Source organism: Anser cygnoides, unplaced genomic scaffold (genome assembly GCF_040182565.1).
Source record: "Anser cygnoides isolate HZ-2024a breed goose unplaced genomic scaffold, Taihu_goose_T2T_genome scaffold_43_1, whole genome shotgun sequence".
NCBI classification, from domain to species: Eukaryota; Metazoa; Chordata; class Aves; order Anseriformes; family Anatidae; genus Anser; species Anser cygnoides.
The window spans coordinates 1184928-1204482 of record NW_027103067.1 but is presented as its reverse complement, the minus strand read 5'-3'; the positions used below and the strand labels follow the sequence as shown (position 1 = coordinate 1204482).

Here is a 19555-nt window from a genome sequence, read left to right as displayed (position 1 = left end):
CCCCCCTTGGACCTCCCAGTGACCCCCCCATGGACACCCCCCACCAGTGACCCCCCCCCCCTTCGACCTCCCAGTGACCCCCCATGGACACCCCATGGACACCCCCCCCACCAGTGACCCCCCTTGGACCTCCCAGTGACCCCCCATGGACCCCCCCCCCACCAGTGACCCCCCCATGGACACCCCATGGACCCCCCCCACCAGTGACCCCCCCCTTCGACCTCCCAGTGACCCCCCCATGGACACCCCATGGACCCCCCCCCAGTGACCCCCCTTGGACCTCCCAGTGACCCCCCCCCCATGGACACCCCCACCAGTGACCCCCCCCCCTTCGACCTCCCAGTGACCCCCCCATGGACACCCCATGGACCCCCCCCCACCAGTGACCCCCCCCTTCGACCTCCCAGTGACCCCCCCATGAACCCCCCCCCCCACCAATGACCCCCATGGACACCCCATGGACCCCCCCACCAGTGACCCCCCCCCCTTCGACCTCCCAGTGACCCCCCACGGACACCCCCAACTGCGACTTCCCACCAATGACCCCCCCCCATGAACCCCCCCCCGACAGTGACCCCCCAGTGACCCCCCCCATGGACCCCTCGACGATGACCCCCCCCCACGGACTCCCCATCGACCCCCTGCCGATGACCCCCCCCCGCGCTAATGCCCCCCCCCCCCCCCGCGACCCCCCGGCACTGCACCGCCCCCCGCGCCCCCCCCCCTTGTGATTCCTCCCCCCCCCCCCCGTAATTTATTTGCTGCCCCCCCCCCACAAAAAAAAAAAAATAATCAATAAAAGGAATTGGGGGGCTCCGCGGGGCCCCCCGATTGATCGGGGGAATAAAGCTGGGGGGGGGGCAAGGGGGGGGGATCTATGGGGGGGGGGGGGGGCAAAGGGGGGGGGCGGGGGGGGGGGGGGGGGGGGGGGATCTATGGGGGGGGCAAAGGGGGGGGGATCTATGGGGGGGGGCAAAGGGGGGGGACGGGGGGGGGGGGGGGGATCGGGGGGGGGCTCAATGGGGCCGGGGGGGCTCAGTGGGGCGGGGGGGTCAATGGGGCCGGGGGGGCTCAATGGGGCCGGGGGGGGGCTCAATGGGGCCGGGGGGCTCAATGGGGCCGGGGGGGGGTCAATGGGGCCGGGGGGCTCAATGGGGCGGGGGGCTCAATGGGGCCGGGGGGGGGCTCAATGGGGCCGGGGGGGCTCAGTGGGGCGGGGGGCTCAATGGGGCGGGGGGGGCTCAATGGGGCGGGGGGGGGCTCAATGGGGCGGGGGGGCTCAGTGGGGCCGGGGGCTCAATGGGGCGGGGGGGTCAATGGGGCGGGGGGGTCAATGGGGCCGGGGGGGTCAATGGGGCGGGGGGCTCAATGGGGTGGGGGGGGTCAATGGGGGCGGGGGCTCAATGGGGCGGGGGGCTCAATGGGGCGGGGGGGGTCAATGGGGCCGGGGGGGGCTCAATGGGGTGGGGGGCTCAATGGGGGCGGGGGGGTCAATGGGGCCGGGGGGCTCAGTGGGGCCGGGGGCTCAATGGGGCCGGGGGGCTCAGTGGGGCCGGGCCCCCCCCCCCCCCCCCGGATGCCGCCGGGCGCGGTCCCGGCCCCCCCCCCCGCCCCCCCCGGCCGTTTGCCCACAAAACCGCTTCCCCCCCGCCCCCCCCGCCCCCCCGCCCCCCCCCGCCCCCCCCCGGCCCCGCCCCCGCACCGGCACCGCCGCGGCCGCTGGAGCAGGTGGGGAGCGCGCGGGACCCCGGGACCCCCCCCCAGTGCCCCCCAGTGCCTCCCAGTTCCTCCCAGTACCCCGGGACCCCCCCCCCCAAAGCCCCCCAGGACCCTCCCGTCCCAGTCTCCCCAGTACCCCCAGTACCCCCTCCCAGTGCTCCCAGTCCCCTGGGTTCTCCTGTCCCAGTGCTCCCAGTAGCCCCCATCCCAGTCCCCCCAGTGCTCCCAGTCCCCCTATCCCAGTCCCCCCAGTACCCCTCCTCCCAGTGCTCCCAGTCCCCGGGTTCTCCTGTCCCAGTGCTCCCAGTCCCCTCTGTCCCAGTCCTCCCAGTACCCCCTCCCAGTGCTCCCAGTCCCCGGGGCTCTCCCATCCCAGTGCTCCCAGTACCTCGGGCCCCCCATGTCCCAGTGCTCCCAGTCCCCCCCTCCCAGTGCTCCCAGTCCCCCCAGTATCTCAGGACCCCCCATCCCAGTACCCCGGTGCCCCCCCAAGGCCCCCCGAGTCCCCCGGGACCCCCCTCCCCCTCCCAGTTCTCCCAGTACTCCCCCCCCAATGCTCCCAGTACCCCCCCCAGTGCTCCCAGTCCCCCCCTCCCAGTGCTCCCAGTCCCCCCAGTATCTCAGGACCCCCCATTCCAGTACCCCGGGACCCCCCAAGGCCCCCCCAAGTCCCCCGGGACCCCCCCCTCCCAGTTCTCCCAGTACCCCCCCCCCAGTGCTCCCAGTCCCCCCAGAATCTCAGGACCCCCCATCCCAGTACCCCGGTGCCCCCCAAGGCCCCCCGAGTCCCCCGGGACCCCCCTCCCCCTCCCAGTTCTCCCAGTACCCCCCCAATGCTCCCAGTACCCCCCCCCCCCAGTGCTCCCAGTCCCCCCAGTATCTCAGGACCCCCATCCCAGTACCCCGGGACCCCCCATGGCCCCCTTAAGTCCCCCGGGACCCCCCCTCCCAGTTCACCCAGTACCCCCCCCCCAATGCTCCCAGTACCCCCCCAGTGCTCCCAGTACCCCTCCCAGTACTCCCAGTGCTCCCAGTACCAAGGACAGGTGTATGGGGGGGGGCTGGGGCTCTCAGGACCACCGTGGGGGGAGGGGTCCGGCCCGCGCCCCCCCCCCAAAAAAAATTCCCCCCCAACCCCCCTCCCCTCCCCCACCCCCACCCCCTCCCAGTCCCTCCCAGTTCCCCCCCCCCCCAAACTGGGCCAGCTCCGGAACGGGCGGGGCAGGAAGCCCGGCCCTTATCGCCCCCCCCCAGCTGCCGGGGCCCCCCCACCCCCAAAAAGCCCCGGGGGGGGTTATTTTTTGGGGGGGGGGGGGGGGATTTGGGGGGCTCTGACCCCCCCCCCCAGCACCATGAGCCTGGACCTGGAGCGCGCCCCCACCCTGGACGAGATCCTGAGGGGCTGCATCGAGGCCTTCGGTGGGGGGGGGGGGGGGGGGGGGGTCGGGGGGGTCGGGGGGGGGGTCAGGGGGGTCGGGGGGGGGGTGGGGGGGGGTCGGGGGGGTCGGGGGGGTCCAAGGAGGGGGCTGGGGGGGTTCTGGGGGGGTCAGGGGAGAAAATGGGGGGTTGGGGGGGAATGGGGGGATTTGGGGGCTGGGGGGGTCTTGGTGGGGTCCTGGGGGGATTTGGGGGCTGGGGGGTCCTGGGGGGTCCTGGGGGGATTTGGGGGGGATTTGGGGGCTGGGGGGGTCCTGAGGGGCCCTGGGGGGATTTGGGGGCTGGGGGGGTCCTGGGGGAATCCTGGGGGGATTTGGGGGCTGGGGGGGGTCCTGAGGGGCCCTGGGGGGGATTTGGGGGCTGGGGGGGTCCTGGGGGGTTTTGGGGGGATTTGGGGGGATTTGGGGGCTGGGGGGGGTCCTGGGGGGGATTTGGGGGCTGGGGGTCCTGGGGGGTCCTGGGGGGGATTTGGGGGCTGGGGGGGGTCCTGGGGGGCCCTGGGGGGGAATTTGGGGGGGATTTGGGGGCTGGGGGGGGTCCTGGGGGGGAACCTGGGGGGATTTGGGGGCTGGGGGGGTCCTGGGGGGTCGGGGGGAAAATGGGGGTTGGGGGGGATTTGGGGGCTGGGGGGTCCTGGGGGGAACCTGGGGGGATTTAGGACTGGGGGTCAGGAAGGGGCTGGAGGGGTCCTGGGGGGTTGGGGGCTGGGGGGGCTGGTTTATTTTGGGGGGGGGGGGGGCTCCAGGGGTGTTTACTGGGGGGGGGTTATTGGGGTCGTTTACTGGGGGGGGCATTTATTGGGGGGGGTGTTTATTGGGGGGGTTGGGGTCGTTTATGGGGAGGGGGGTTGTTTGTGGGGTTATTTATTGGGGGGGGGTTCCGGGGGGGCTGTTGGGGTTATTTTGGGGGGGGCTGTTTATGGGGGGGGGTTATTGGGGTATTTATGGGGGGGGGCTGTGTGGGGGGGGTTATTTTGGGGGGGGGGGGGGGGTTATTGGGGTACTTATGGGGGGGGCTGTTTTTTGGGGGGGTTATTGGGGTATTTGGGGGGGGCTGTGTATGGGGGGGTTATTGGGGTACTTACGGGGGGTTGTGTGTGGGGGGTTATTTGGGGGGCTGTTTCCGGGGGGGTGTTTACGGTCCCTGCCCCCCCCAGACGATGGGGGCCGGGTGCGGGACCCCCGCCTCGTTCGCCTCTTCCTGCTGGTGCACGCCTGGTACCTGCCCTCGGCCGAGCTGGTGGCCAAGCTGCTGCGCATATATCCTGCCCCCCCCCGCGCCCCCCCCCCGCAAAAAATCCCCCCCCCCCCCAACCCTGGGACCCCCCCCCCCATTGTCGCCGGGACCCCCCATGTCGCCAGGACCCCCCCCCCCCTCCCCCCGATCCCATCCGTGGGACCCCCTCTGTGCCCCCCCCCCCCCCGTACCCACTTTGGGACCCCCCCCTTGGGGACCCCCTGTTGGACCCCCCCATTTGCCCCCCCTTGAAACCCCCCCCGATTTGCCCCCCCTTGCCCCCCCTTTGCCCCCCCCCCATTTAGGGACCCCCTTCCCCCTTTGGGACCCCCCCCCACTTTAGGACCCCCCTTTGTGTCTCCCCCCTTGGGACCCCCCTTCCCCTGCCCTTTTACCCCCCCCCCTTTGGGACCCCCCATTTGGACCCCCCCCATTGCCCCCCTTTTGGGACCCCTCCTTCGGACCCCCCCATTGCCCCCCCCCTTTTGGGAACCTCCCCCTTTGCCCCCCTTTTGGGACCCCCCCCCTTTTGGACCCCCTTGGGACCCCCCCTTGCCCCCCCCCATTGGGCCCCCTCCTTGGGACCCCCCCCATTGCCCCCCCTCTTGGGACCCCCCCCCCCCCCGCCCCCTTTGGCTCCTTGACGCCCCCCCACCATGGAGGACGCCGGGGACTCGGCCGAGGGCCCCTCGCTGCGCCTGCGGGTCAGCCACCTGGTGCGGTGAGTGCTGCCCCACGGCGCCCCATAGCTGCCCCATAGCTGCCCCATAGCTGCCCCATAGCTGCCCTATAGGTGACCCATAGCTGCCCCATAGCGCCCCATAACTGCCCCACAGCGCCCCACGGCTGCCCCACAGCTGCCCCATAGTGCCCCATAACTGCCCCATAACTGCCCCATGGCTGCCCCACGGCTGCCCCATGGCTGCCCCATAACTGCCCCATGGCTGCCCCATAGCTGCCCCATGGCTGCCCCATAACTGCCCCATGGCTGCCCCATAGCTGCCCCATAACTGCCCCATAGCTGCCCCATGGCTGCCCCACGGCTGCCCCATAGCTGCCCCATAACTGCCCCACAGCGCCCCATGGCTGCCCCACGGCTGCCCCATAGCGCCCCATGGCTGCCCCATGGCTGCCCCATAGCTGCCCCATAACTGCCCCACGGCTGCCCCATAGCTGCCCCACGGCTGCCCCATGGCTGCCCCATAACTGCCCCATGGCTGCCCCATAACTGCCCCACGGCTGCCCCACGGCTGCCCCATAACTGCCCCATGGCTGCCCCACAGCGCCCCATAACTGCCCCATGGCTGCCCCATGGCTGCCCCATAACTGCCCCACGGCTGCCCCACGGCTGCCCCATAACTGCCCCATGGCTGCCCCACAGCGCCCCATAGCTGCCCCACAGCGCCCCATAGCTGCCCCACGGCTGCCCCATGGCTGCCCCACGGCTGCCCCATAGCTGCCCCACGGCTGCCCCATAGCGCCCCATGGCTGCCCCATGGCTGCCCCATAGCTGCCCCATAGCGCCCCATAGCTGCCCTATAGGTGACCCATAGCTGCCCCATAGCTGCCCCATAGCGCCCCATGGCTGCCCCACGGCTGCCCCATAACTGCCCCATGGCTGCCCCATAACTGCCCCACGGCTGCCCCATGGCTGCCCCATAGCTGCCCCATAGCTACCCCATAGCTGCCCCATAGCGCCCCATGGCTGCCCCATAGCTGTCCCATAGCTGCCCCATAGCTGCCCCATAGCTGCCCCATGGCTGCCCCATAGCTGCCCCATAGCTGCCCCATAGCTGCCCTATAGCTGCCCCACGGCTGCCCCACGGCTGCCCCACGGCTGCCCCATAACTGCCCCATGGCTGCCCCATGGCTGCCCCACGGCTGCCCCACACCCACCCCACACCCCAGCCCCATAGCTGCCCCATTTCCCCCACCCCACCCCCCCAGCCCCTCCAGCCCCCCCCCCCCCCACACTCCCCAGCCCCATACCCCCCACTCCCCCATAGCCCCATGGCACCCCCCCCAGCCCCATAGCCCCCCAACCCCCCCAGCCCCCCAGCCCCATAGCACCCCCACCCCTCCACCCCCCCAGCACCCCCCCACCCCCCCAGCCCCATAGCCCCCCATAGCCCCCAGCCCCCCGCCAACACCCCCCAGCCCCCCCACCCCACTCCCCCATAGCCCCCCCAGCCCTCCCAGCTCCCCCAGCCCCATAGCCCCCCCACTCCCCCCACCCCCCATACCCCCCAACCCCCCAGCCCCCCCACCCCCCCCCCCCCCCCCAGCCCCATAGCCCCCCCAGCCCCCCCACTCCCCCATAGCCCCCCCCACCCCCCCAGCCCCACTCCCCAGCCCCATAGCACCCCCCCCCCCAGCCCCCCTCAGCCCCCCACCCCACCCCCCATACCCCCCCCCCATACCCCCCCCAGCCCTATAGCCCCCTATAGCCCCCCCCACCCCCCATACCCCCCAGCCCTATAGCCCCCTATAGCCCCCTATAGCCCTCCCCACCCCCCATACCCCCCAGCCCCATACCCCCCCAGCCCCATAGCCCCCTATAGCCCCCCCATACCCCCCAGCCCCATACCCCCCAGCCCTATAGCCCCCTAGCCCCCTATAGCCCCCTATAGCCCCCACCCCCCCCACCCCCCAGTCCCCCCCAGCCCTATAGCCCCCTATAGCCCCCTATAGCCCCCTATAGCCCCCTATAGCCCCCCACCCCCCCATACCCCCCCACCCCCCATACCCCCCAGCCCTATAGCCCCCCAGCCCCCCATAGCCCCCCCAGCCCCCCATACCCCCCAGCCCTATAGCCCCCTATGGCCCCCCCCACCCCCCCATACCCCCCAGCCCTATAGCCCCCTATAGCCCCCCCCACCCCCCCCATACCCCCCAGCCCCATAGCCCCCCATACCCCCCGCCCCCCAGGTACTGGCTGACGGCCTTCCCGGCGGAGCTGGAGCTGGGCCCCGAGCTCTGGGGGCGGCTGCGGGCGCTGAAGGAGGCGCTGGGGGGGGGGGCCCGGGGGGGCCCGGAGCCATCGCCCGCCTCGAGGCCCTGCAGGGAGCCGGGGGGCTGCAGGAGCTGTACGTGGGGGGGGCATGGGGGGTGGGGGGGGGGGGGGTGGGGGGGGGGTGGGGGGGGCATGGGGGGAGATGGGGGGCGTGGGGGGGGCATGGGGGGGAACATGGGGGGGATATGGGGGGCAGGGGGGAGATGGGGGGGCATGGGGGGGGTGGGGGGTCATGGGGGGAGATGGGGGGCTATGGGGGGGAACATGGGGGGGATATGGGGGCAGGGGGGAGATGGGGGCATGGGGGGGAGATGGGGGCTATGGAGGGGCACGGGGGGGGCATGGGGGGTATGGGGGAAATGGGGGGGCATGGGGGGATATGGAGCCATGGGGGGGGCGGGGGGGAGATGGGGGGCATGGGGGGGGCATGGGGGGGTATGGGGGAGATGGGGGGCATGGGGGGCGGGGGGGATGTGGGGGGGGGCATGTGGGGGAGATGGGGGGTTATGGGGGGGATATGGGGCCATGGGGGGGGGCACGGGGGGAATGGGGGGAACATGGGGGGCTATGGGGGGCATGTGGGGGGTGGGGGGAGATGGGGGCGCACGGGGGGGCCACGGGGGCACGAGGGTGTGCAAGGGGGGGCGTGCATCCGTGGGGGGGTGTGCATGGGGGGGGGGGGGCAAACGGTGCACGCGTGGGGGGGGTGCAAAACGGGGGGGTGCAAAATGGGGGTGCAAAATGGGGGGGTGCAAAATGGGGGGGGGTGCAAAATGGGGGGGTGCAAAATGGGGGGGGTGCAAAATGGGGGGGGTGCAAAATGGGGGGTGCAAAAATGGGGGTGCAAAATGGGCGTGCCCACGTGTGTCCGCCCCCCCCCCAAGGCTGTCCCCGGGGGGCCGCCGGAGCCCGCCCCCCCCCCGGCGCCCCCCCCGCCGCAAGGCCTCGCTGCTGCTGGAGCACCTGGAGGCGGCCGAGCTGGCCGCGCACCTCACGCACCTCGAGCACCGCGCCTTCTGCCGCGTGCGGGTCAGTGCCCCCCCCCCCAAAAAAAATGTGGGGGGGTGGGACCCCCCCGGGCACCCCCGGCTGGGAGACCCCCCCTGTTACACGCCCATGGGGTGGGAGCCCCCCCATAGGTGCCCCCCCACCCATTGCACACCCCAAGGCCTTCTGCCGCGTGCGGGTCAGTGACCCCCCCCCCCAAAAAATGTGGGGGGGTGGGACCCCCCGGGCACCCCCGCTGGGAGACCCCCCCCGTTGCACACCCATGGGGTGGGAGACCCCCCATTGATGCCCCCCCCCCATTGCACACCCCCAGGATCAGACCCCCCCCCTCATTGCACGCCCATGGGATGCCCCCCCTTCCACACCCCCTATGGTTGCCCCCCCTTGCACACCCACAGAATCGTGCCCCCCCTTGCACACCCATGTAATGCACCCCCCCGCGTTGCACACCCCCATGGATGCCCCCCCCCATTGCACGCCCATGCGATGCCCCCCTTCCACACCCCCTATGGTTGCCCCCCTTGCACACCCACAGAATCGTGCCCCCCTTGCACACCCAGGATCAGACCCCCCCCCATCGCACACCCATGGGATGGGCCCCCCTCCCTTGCACACCCCCATAGATTTCTCCCCCCTTGCACACCCCCATAGATGCCCCCCCATTGCACACCCATGGGATGCCCCCTTGCACACCCACAGAATCGTGCCCCCCTTGCACACCCACCCCCCCCCACCCCCTCCCACCCCCCCCATCCCCCCTTCCCCCCCCCACCCCACCTCGCCCCCCACCCCGGTGCAAAGTGGGGCACACCGCCCCCCCAAACCCCCCCCCCGGGGTGCATGTTGCACACGCGCGTGCAAGGCGTGGGGGCAGTTGCAGGACTACCGCAGCTTCGCGCGCAGCGGGGCCCCGCGGGCAGCCCGGCCCTGCAGCGCGTCATCGCCCTCTTCAACGGGGTCTCGCGCTGGGCCCAGCTCCTGGTGCTCAGCCCCACGGCGGCCCCGCAGCGGGCGCGGGTCCTGGCGCGCTTCCTGCACGTCGCCCAGGTGAGCCCCATAGCTGCCCCATAGCTGCCCCATAACTGCCCCATGGCTGCCCCATAGCTGCCCCATAGCTGCCCCATGGCTGCCCCATAGCTGCCCCATAGATGGCTCATGGCTGCCCCATAGCTGCCCCATAGCTGCCCCATAGCTGCCCCATAGCTGCCCCATAGATGGCTCATGGCTGCCCCATAGCTGCCCCATAGCTGCCCCATAACTGCCCCAGGGCTGCCCCATAGATGGCTCATGGCTGCCCCATGGCTGCCCCATGGCTGCCCCATAGCTGCCCCATAGCGCCCCATGGCTGCCCCATGGCTGCCCCATAGCTGCCCCATGGCTGCCCCATAGATGGCTCATAGCTGCCCCATAGCTGCCCCATAGATGGCTCATAGCTGCCCCATAACTGCCCCATAGCTGCCCCATAGCTGCCCCATAACTGCCCCAGGGCTGCCCCATAGATGGCTCATAGGTGACCCATGGCTGCCCCATGGCTGCCCCATAGATGGCTCATGGCTGCCCCATGGCTGCCCCATAGATGGCGCATGGCTGCCCCATAGCTGCCCCATAGCTGCCCCATGGCTGCCCCATGGCTGCCCCATAGATGGCTCATAGCTGCCCCATAACTGCCCCATAGCTGCCCCATAACTGCCCCAGGGCTGCCCCATAGATGGCGCATGGCTGCCCCATAGCTGCCCCATAGCTGCCCCATGGCTGCCCCATGGCTGCCCCATAGATGGCTCATAGCTGCCCCATAACTGCCCCATAGCTGCCCCATAACTGCCCCAGGGCTGCCCCATAGATGGCTCATAGGTGACCCATGGCTGCCCCACGGCTGCCCCATAGCTGCCCCATGGCTGCCCCATGGCTGCCCCATAGCTGCCCTATAGGTGACCCATGGCTGCCCCATGGCTGCCCCATAGCTGCCCCATGGCTGCCCTATAGCTGCCCCATAGCGGTCCCATAGCTGCCCCATAGCTGCCCCATAGCGGCCCCATAGCTGCCCCATAGCTGCCCCATGGCTGCCCCATAGCACCCCACACCCCGCCCCATAGCACCCCACCCCCCTGCCCCATAGCTGCCCCATAGCACCCCACACCCCTGCCCCACAGCACCCCCTACCCCTGCCCCACGGCTGCCCCCAGCAGCCCCCCATGGCCCCCCGTGCCCGCAGCGGCTGCTGGAGCTGCAGAACTTCCAGACGCTGATGGCCGTGGTGGGGGCTGGGGCACAGCTCCATCGCCCGCCTGCACCGCACCCTGGCCCTGCTGCCCCCGACGACACCAAGGTGGGGGGGCCGGGGGGGGGGCGGGGGGGGGGGTCCCTGGGGGGTCGTGGGGGGGTCGTGGGGGGTCTGGGGGTCGTGGGGGGTTACTGGGGGGTCCTGGGGGGGGGGGTCTGAGGGTCTTGGGGGGGTTACTGGGGGGATTGGGGGGGGGGGTGTCTTGGGGGGTCCTGGGGGTCTTGGGGGGCTCCTGGGGTCCTGGGGGTCCTGGGGGTCATGGGGGGTCCTGGGGGTCGTGGGGGGGTCTGGGGGTCGTGGGGGGGTTACTGGGGGTCCTGGGGGGGTTACTGGGGGGCTCTGGGGGTCTTGGGGGGGTTACTGGGGGTCCTGGGGGGTTCTTGGGGGGTCCTGGGGTCCTGGGGGGTCTGGGGGTCGTGGGGGGGTCCTGGGGGGTCCTGGGGGTTACTGGGGGCTCTGGGGGTCTTGGGGGGGTTACTGGGGGTCCTGGGGGTTCTTGGGGGGGTCCTGGGGGTCCTGGGGGGTCTGGGGGTCGTGGGGGGGTCCTGGGGGTCCTGGGGGGTTACTGGGGGGCTCTGGGGGTCTTGTGGGGGTTACTGGGGGGTCCTGGGGGGTTCTTGGGGGGTCCTGGGAGGCCGGGGGGGGCCTGGGGGGGTCTGGGGGTCTTGAGGGGGCGTCCTGGGGGTCCTGGGGGTCTTGGGGGGGGGGGGGTCCTGCGAGGGTCCTGGGGGGTCGGGGGGTCTTGGGGGGTCCTGGGGGGTCATGGGGAGTCTGGGGGGGTCTTGGGGGGTTCTGGGGGGGGGTCCTGGGGGTCTTTACACCCCTCCCCCTCCCATATCCCCCCCTTAATACCCCCTTTTTTTTTAACCTCCCCCTTTCTTACCCCCCTTTTTCCCCCCCTTTTTACCCCCCCTTCCCCCCCTTTTTACCCCCCCCTCCCCCCTTTCACCCCCCCTTTTTTTACCCCCCTTCCGCCCCCCCTTTTTTTACCCCCCTTTTTTCCCTCCCCCCTTTTTACCCCTTTTTTACCCCCCTTTTTACCCCCGTTTTTTTACCCCCCTTTTTTACCCCCCTTTTTCCCCCCCCTTTTTTTTACCCCCTCCCCTTGTTTTCCCTCCCCCTTTTCCTCCCCCTTTTTCACCCCCCTTTTTTTTACCCCCCTTTTTTTTACCCCCCTTTTTTTTACCCCCCCTTTTTTTTTACCCCCCACTTTTTTTTTAACCCCCCCACTTTTTTTTTACCCCCCTTTTTTTACCCCCACCTTTTTTTTACCCCCCTTTTTTACCCCCTTTTTACCCCCCTTTTACCCCCCCCTTTTTCACCCCCCCTTTTTTTACCCCCCCCCCCCCCCCCCCCCAGCTGTGGCAGCGCCTCTCCTCCTGCCTCAGCTCCTCGGGGAACTTCTCCCGGTACCGGCGGCTGCTGGCGGCGGCGGGGGCGCGGGGGGTTCCGGCTGCCGGCGCTGGGGGTGCACCTGCGGGACCTGGTGGCCCTGCACGAGGCGCTCCCGGACTGGGGGGACCCGGCCCGCAGCCGCCCCCACCCCGCCAAGCTCCGGCAGCTCGGCGCCGAGCTCGGGGCCCTGCTCCTGGCCCGGGGGCAGAGACCCCCCGGGGCCGAGGGGGTGGACGAGGGGGTGCTGGACCTGCTGACGGTGAGGGGCTGGGGGGGCGGGGGGGTCCGGGGTGGCACCCCCAGGTCGCGCCCCTGTGTCGCGCCCCTGTATTGCACCCAGTTATTGCACCCAGTTATTGCACCCCTGTATTGCACCCCCCATATTGCACCCCTGTATTGCACCCCTGTATTGCACCCAGTTATTGCACCCCCATATTGCACCCCTGTATTGCACCCAGTTATTGCACCCCTGTGTTGCACCCCTGTATTGCACCCCCGCATATTGCACCCCTATGGGGCAGACCCTATATGGCACCCCAAAAAGGTCCCCCTATATTGCACCCCTGTATTGCACCCCTGTATTGCACCCCTGTATTGCACCCCCCCCCCCCCATATTGCACCCCTGTATTGCACCCCGCATATTGCACCCCTATGGGGCAGACCCTATATGGCACCCCAAAAAGGCACCCTTGTATTGCACCCCTAAAGGGCACCCCTGTATTACACCCCTATATTGTACCCCTGTATTGCATCCCTATGGGGCAGACCCTATATGGCACCCCAAAAAGGCCCCCCTGTATTGCACCCCTATATTGCACCCCTGTATTGCACCCCTGTATTGCACCCCTGTATTGCACCCCTGTATTGCACCCCCTGTATTGCACCCCCCCCATATTGCACCCCCTGTATTGCACCCCTGTATTGCACCCAGTTATTGTACCCCCTGTATTGCACCCCCTGTATTGCACCCCCCCCATATTGCACCCCTATATTGCACCCCTATGGGGCAGTCCCTATATGGCACCCCAAAAAGACCCCCCTGTATTGCACCCCCCCCATATTGCATCCCTGTATTGCACCCCTAGATTGCACCCCAAAAAGGCACCCCTGTATTGCATGCAGATATTGCACCCCCATATTGCACCCCCTGTATTGCACCCCCTGTATTGCACCCCTGTATTGCACCCCCCCCCCCATATTGCATCCCTATATTGCACCCCTATGTTGTACCCCTGTATTGCACCCCTATGGGGCAGCCCCTATATGGCACCCCAAAAAGGCCCCCCTGTATTGCACCCCCCATATTGCACCCCTGTATTGCACCCCTATATTGCACCCCAAAAAGGCCCCCGTATTGCACCCAGATATTGCACCCCCCCCCATATTGCATCCCTATATTGCACCCCTACGTTGCACCCCCGTATTGCACCCCTACGGGGCAGCCCCACATTGCACCCCTGGGGGGCAGCCCTACAGGGCACCCCCACATGGCGCCCCCCATTGCACCCCCACATCCCACCACCGTACCCCCCCATAGCCCCCCTATAACCCCTATACCCCCCATAGCCCCCCATAGCCCCCATAACCCCCCCATACCCCCTATAACCCCCATAGCCCCCATAGCCCCCCATAGCCCCCTATAACCCCCTATAACCCCCCCATAGCCCCCATAGCCCCCCCATAACCCCCAATACCCCCCCATCGCCCCCATACCCCCTATAACCCCCCATAGCCCCCCCCCCACAGCCCCCCCCCGTTTCACCCCTCCCCCCCACGCCCCCCCCCCATTTGCCCCCTCCCCGTTTGCCCCCTCCCATCTGCCCCCGCCCCCTTTGGCCCCGCCCCCCATTTGCATTTACCCGTTTATTTATTTATTTATTTATTTATTTATTTATTTATTTATTTATTTATTTATTTATTTATTTATTTATTTATTTTGCCCCCCCGGCCCCCCCCCAGGTGTCGCTGGAGCTGCCCCAGACGGAGGAGGAGCTGTACCGCCTGTCCCTGCAGCGCGAGCCGCGCGCCTCCGTGCGTGCAAGGGGCGTGCAAGGGGCGTGCAAGGGGGGGGCATGGGGGGGGCATGGGGGGGGCAAGGGGGGCATGGGGGGGGCAATGGGGGGAGCAAGGGGGGAGCAAGGGGGGCAAAGCGGTGTGTGTGGGGGGCAAAGGGGGGGGTAAGGGGCAAGTAAGGAGTGTGCAAGGGGGGATAAGGAGTGTGCAAGGGGCGTGCAAGGGGCGTGCAAGGGGGGCAAAGGGGGGAGCAAGGGGGGCAACGGGGTGGGGGGGGCAGGGGGGGTAGGGGGGTAAGGGGCACGCAAGGAGTGTGCAAGGGGGGTGAGGGGTGTGCAAGGAGGGGCAAAGGGGGGGCAAGAGGCGTGCAAGGGGCGTGCAAGGGGGTAAGGGGGGGCAAGGGACTTGCAGGGAGGGTCAAGGGGCGTGCAAGGGGGGGCAAGGGGGGGGGTTAAAATGGGGGTGGGTGCAAGGGGGGGGCGTGCAAAGGGACCGTGCAAGGTGTGCGGGTGTGCAAGGGTGGGCGTGCGAGGCAACCCCCGTGTGCCCCCCCCCCCCCCAGGGGAAGCGCCCCCGCGCCGCCCAGGCCCCCCCGCCCGCCCCCCCGCTGGAGGAGTGGGGCTCCCCGAGCCGCCCCCCCCCGACCCGGCCCTGCTGCGAGCCCACGTCGAGAAGATGGTGGAGGTGGGGGGGGGGGGGCGGGGGGCGGGGGGGTCCTGGGGGGGGCTGGGGGGTCCTGGGGGGTCCTGGGGGTCCTGGGGGGTCCTGGGGGTCCTGGGGGGGGTCTCAGGGGGTGCTGGGGGGTCGGGGGGGGGGTCCTGGGGGGTCTCGGGGGGTCCTGGGGGTCCTGGGAGGGTCCTGGGGGGTCCTGGGGGGTTTTGGGGGGGGTCTTGGGGGTCTAGGGGGCTCTGGGGGGGTCCTGGGGGGGCTGGAGTGGGTCCTGGGGTGGGGTTGGGGGTCCTGGGGGGGTCTCGGGGGGTGCTGGGGGGTCGGGGGGGGTGGGTGGGGTCCTGGGGGGGTCTTGGGGGTCCTGGGGGGTTGGGGGTCCTGGGGGGTCCTGGGGGGTCTCTGGGGGTCTTGGGGGGTCCTGGGGTGGGTCCTGGGGGGGTTGGGGGGTTCTGAGGGGTCTCGGGGGGGTCCTGGGGGGTCGGGGGTGGGGGTGGGGGGGTCCTGGGGGGGGTCTTGGGGGGTCCTGGGGGGTCCTGGGGGGTCCTGGGGGGGTCTCTGGGGGTCTTGGGGGGGGTCTTGGGGGGGGGGTCCTGGGGGGGGGGGTTGGGGGGCTCTGAGGGGGTCTCTGAGGGGGGGTCCTGGGGGCTATGGGGCAGCTGGGGGGCTGTGGGGGGCCGTGGGGCTGAGCCTATGGGGCAATGCCATGGGGCTGATTCTGTGGGGTGCTGCTGTGGGGCAGTGGTGTGGGGGTGATGGTGTGGGGCTGACCCCATGGGGTGCTGCTGTGGGGCTGACGCTGTGGGGTGATGATGTGGGGCTGATGCTGTGGGGCTGACCCCACGGGGTGCCGCCGTGGGGCGCCGCTGTGGGTGCGGCCCCCGGGCGCTGACGCGGGGTGCCCGCGGGGCGCAGTCGGTGTTCCGCAACTTCGACGTGGACGGGGACGGGCGCATCTCCCGCGAGGAGTTCGGGATCGTGCGCGACAACTTCCCCCAGCTGCGCTTCGGGGAGCTCGACACCGACCGGTGCGCGGCCCCCCGGGACCCCCGGGACCCCCCGGGACCCCCGGGACCCCCCCCCCCCCCAGGAGCCCCCTGGGACCCCCCCGGGAGCCCCCCGAGACCCCCCGGAACCTCCCCCAACCCCCCGGGACCCCGGACCCCCCGGGAGCCCCCCTGGGACCCCCCCGGGAGCCCCCCAGAGCCCCCCGGCACCTCCTCCAACCCCCCTGTGCCCCCCAGGACCCCCGGACCCCCCCGGGACCCCCGGGACCCCCGGGACCCCCCCGGGAACCCCCTGGGATCCCCTCCAAGATCCCCCCTGGGACCCCCCAGGACCCCCCAAGACCCCCCGGGACATCCCCCAACCCCCCTGTGCCCTCTGAGACCCCCCCCCCAGACCCCCAGGAGCTCCCCCAGACCCCCCGGGACCACCACACGACCCCTTGGGACCCCCCGGGACCCCCCGGGACCTCCCCCGAGGGACCCATGCCCCCCCCAGACCCCCGGGACCCCCAAACCCCTCACCCCAGGGCCACTGGGACCCCCAGCCCCACATCACCCCATGGGACCCCCCCTGCCCCACACCCGCCCCACGTCCCTGCCCCACACCTCTCCCATCCCCTACCCCACCCCTGCCCCACATCCCCTGCCCCACACTCCTGCCCCACCTCCTGCCCCACATCCTGCCCCACACCTACCCCACATCCTACCCCACATCCCCACACCCCACCTCCTGCCCCACACCTGCCCCACTCCCACCCCACATCCCCACATCTCCTGCCCCACACCTCCTGCCCCATATCCCTGCCCCACACTCACCCCGCATCCCCACCCCCCCCACCTCTCCCATCCCCTCCCACACCCCTGCCCCACATCCCCACACCTACCCCATATCCCTGCCCCACACCTCTCCCATCCCCTGCCCCACACCCCCCTGTCCCACATCCTGCCCCACACCACCTACCCCACTCCCACCCCACATCCCTGCCCCACACCCCACACCCTGCCCCCTCCCACCCCACATCCCCACACCTCCTGCCCCATATCCCTGCCCCACACCCCACATCCTACCCCACCTCCTGCCCCACACCCACCCCACACCCTGCCCCACACCTCTCCCATCCCCTGCCCCACATCCCTGCCCCACACCCTACCCCACACCCCTGCCCCACACCTACCCCACATCCTACCCCACATCCCCACACCCCACATCCTACCCCACACCTCCTGCCCCACCTCCTGCCCCACACCCCAACCCACTCCCACCCCAAACCCTGCCCCACACCTGCCCCACACCTCTCCCATCCCCTGCCCCACACCCCACATCCTACCCCACATCCTACCCCACCCCTGCCCCACATCCCGCCCCACATCCCTGCCCCACACCTGCCCCACATCCTACCCCATATCCCTGCCCCACCCCTGCCCCACACCCCACCCCACATCCTACCCCACACCTGCCCCACATCCCGCCCCACATCCCCACACCTGCCCCACATCCTCCCCCCCCAGTGACGGCAGCCTGAGCCGCGCGGAGGTGGTGGCCTTCTTCCTGCGCTGCGGCGGGGCCCCCGGCGCGGGCCGGGCTCGTGCACCGCTTCCAGGAGAGCCGCGCGCTGCGCCCCGCCGCCTGCCGCCACTGCCGCGCCCCGGTGAGCGCCTTGCACGCGCCTTGCACACGCGCGTGCCTTGCACGCCCTGGGCTTCCCCGGGGGCGGGTGTGGGCCTTGCACCGGGGCCTTGCACGTGTCGCACGAGCAGGGTTTGCACCGGGGCTTTGCATGAGCAGTTTGTGCTTGCACGTGTTGCACAAGTGTGGCTTGCACCACGGCCTTGCACCAGGGCCTTGCACCAGGGCCTTGCACTGGGGCCTTGCACCAGGGCCTTGCACGTGTCGCATGTGCAGGGTTTGCGCCGGGGCTTTGCACAAGCAGTTTGTGCTTGCATGTCTTGAATGAGCAGGGTTTGCACCAGGGCTTTGCACAAGCAGATTGCACTGTGTGTGTTGCACAAGTGTGGCTTGCACCGGGGCCTTGCACCAGGGCCTTGCACATGTCGCATGAGCAAGGTTTGCACCAGGACCTTGCATGAGCAGATTGTGCTTGCACTTGTTGCACAAACAGGGCCTTGCACCAGGGCCTTGCACCGGGGCCTTGCACCAGGGCCTTGCACTGGGGCCTTGCACATGTCACATGAGCAAGGTTTGCACCGGGGCTTTGCACGAGAAGTTTGTGCTTGCGCGTGTTGCATGAGAAAGGTTTGCACCAGGGCCTTGCACCAGGGCCTTGCATGTCTCACACGAGCAAGGTGTGCACCAGGGCTTTGCACGAGCAGTTTGTGCTTGCACGTGTTGCACGAGCAAGGTGTGCACCAGGGCCTTGCACGAGCAGCTTGTCCCTGTGCTGTCCACGTGTCGCACGAGTGCGTCTCGCACCGGGGCCTTGCACGAGCACCCCGCTCTGCGCCACGTGAGCGTGCGCAGCCCCTGCTCTTGCACGAGCACCGTGCCCGCCCGTGCGAGACACACCTTGCACGCCCGGGGGGGCTTTGCACATTGAGCCCCCCCCTTTTGTGTGTCCCCCCCCCCAGATTTTGGGCATCTACAAGCAGGGCCTCAAGTGCCGCAGTGAGTGGGGGGGGGGGGGCGGGGGCGGCTGGGGGGGGGATTTGGGGGGTCCCACGGGGGGGTTATGGGGGATTTGGGGGGGCTCTGGGGGTGTTATGGGTGCGGGGGGGGGCAACGGGGGGTCCTGTGGGATTACTGGGGGGTTTATGGGGAGGGGGCAATGGGGGACTCTATGGGGGGGGGGTTATGGGGGGGCAATGGGGGGCACTATGGGATTAATGGGGGGTCCTGGGGGGCCATGGGGGACCCCATGGGGTGATTATGGGGGGTGGGCGATGGGGGATGCTCTGGGGTTAATGGGGGGTTATGGGGGGGGTCACAGGGGATCCTATGGGGTTAATGGGGGGGGCAATGGGGGGTCGTATGGGATTAATGAGGGGTCCTGGGGGGGGCATGGGGACCCCATGGGATTAATGGGGGGGTTATGGGGAGGGGGCAACGGGGGGGTCCTATGGGATCAATGGGGGGTTTTATGGGGGGGCCATGGGGGACCCTATGGGATCGGGGGGGTCATGGGGGGGGCATGGGGGTCCTATGGGATTAATGGGGGGGTTGGGGGGGCAATGGGGGTCCTATGGGATCAATGGGGGGGTCATGGGGGGGCATAGGGGACCCTATGGGATTAATGGGGGTCGTGGGGGGGCATAGGGGACCCTATGGGACCAGTGGGGGTTTTTTGGGGGTCGTGCCCCCCCCTCACCCCCTGCCCCCCCCAGCCTGCGGCGTGCGGTGCCACCGGCAGTGCCGCGAGCGGCTGCGGGTCGAGTGCCGGCGCCGTGCCCGCAGCTTCGCCGCCGAGAGCCCCCCCGGGACCCCCGGCACGGGACCCCCCGGGGACCCCCCGGGACCCCCCGGCCTCCTCCAGGCCCCCCGGGGCCGCTCCTTCAGCTTCTCCCTGCCCTGGCCCCGGCGCTCCGTCGCGGGCAGCGCCGGGACCCCCGGGGACCCCCCCCCGAGACCCCCAAGACCCCCCGGGGACCCCCCGGGGCCCCCCCCGGACGTGCAGGAGCTGGAGGACGGCGTCTTCGACATCCACCTCTAGGGGGCCCGGGGGGCCCGGGGGGGGGCACAAGGGGGGGTTGGGGGGCATGGGGGGTGGGGGGGGGGGGTGAATAAAGCGTCCGTCTGCACCTGGCCCGTGTCTGTGGGGCACTTA

The 19555-nt window shown here is 70.2% G+C and overlaps 1 protein-coding gene across 1 annotated transcript; it reads left to right on the top strand.

The window, feature by feature from the left end:
- The first annotated feature begins 1689 nt into the window (after nucleotides 1-1689).
- Nucleotides 1690-19441, top strand: LOC136789222 (RAS guanyl-releasing protein 2-like). Its single transcript, XM_066989200.1, is given in 20 exon segments — nucleotides 1690-1728; nucleotides 3068-3138; nucleotides 4313-4415; nucleotides 5048-5113; nucleotides 7321-7482; nucleotides 8290-8434; nucleotides 9288-9321; nucleotides 9324-9460; nucleotides 10626-10669; nucleotides 10671-10803; nucleotides 12054-12134; nucleotides 12136-12348; nucleotides 14050-14121; nucleotides 14666-14741; nucleotides 14744-14787; nucleotides 15685-15797; nucleotides 17286-17348; nucleotides 17350-17425; nucleotides 18363-18399; nucleotides 19116-19441. Coding segments are annotated over 19 exon segments (1992 nt in total). The 5' UTR covers nucleotides 1690-1728; nucleotides 3068-3071.
- Nucleotides 19442-19555: the final 114 nt, after the last annotated feature.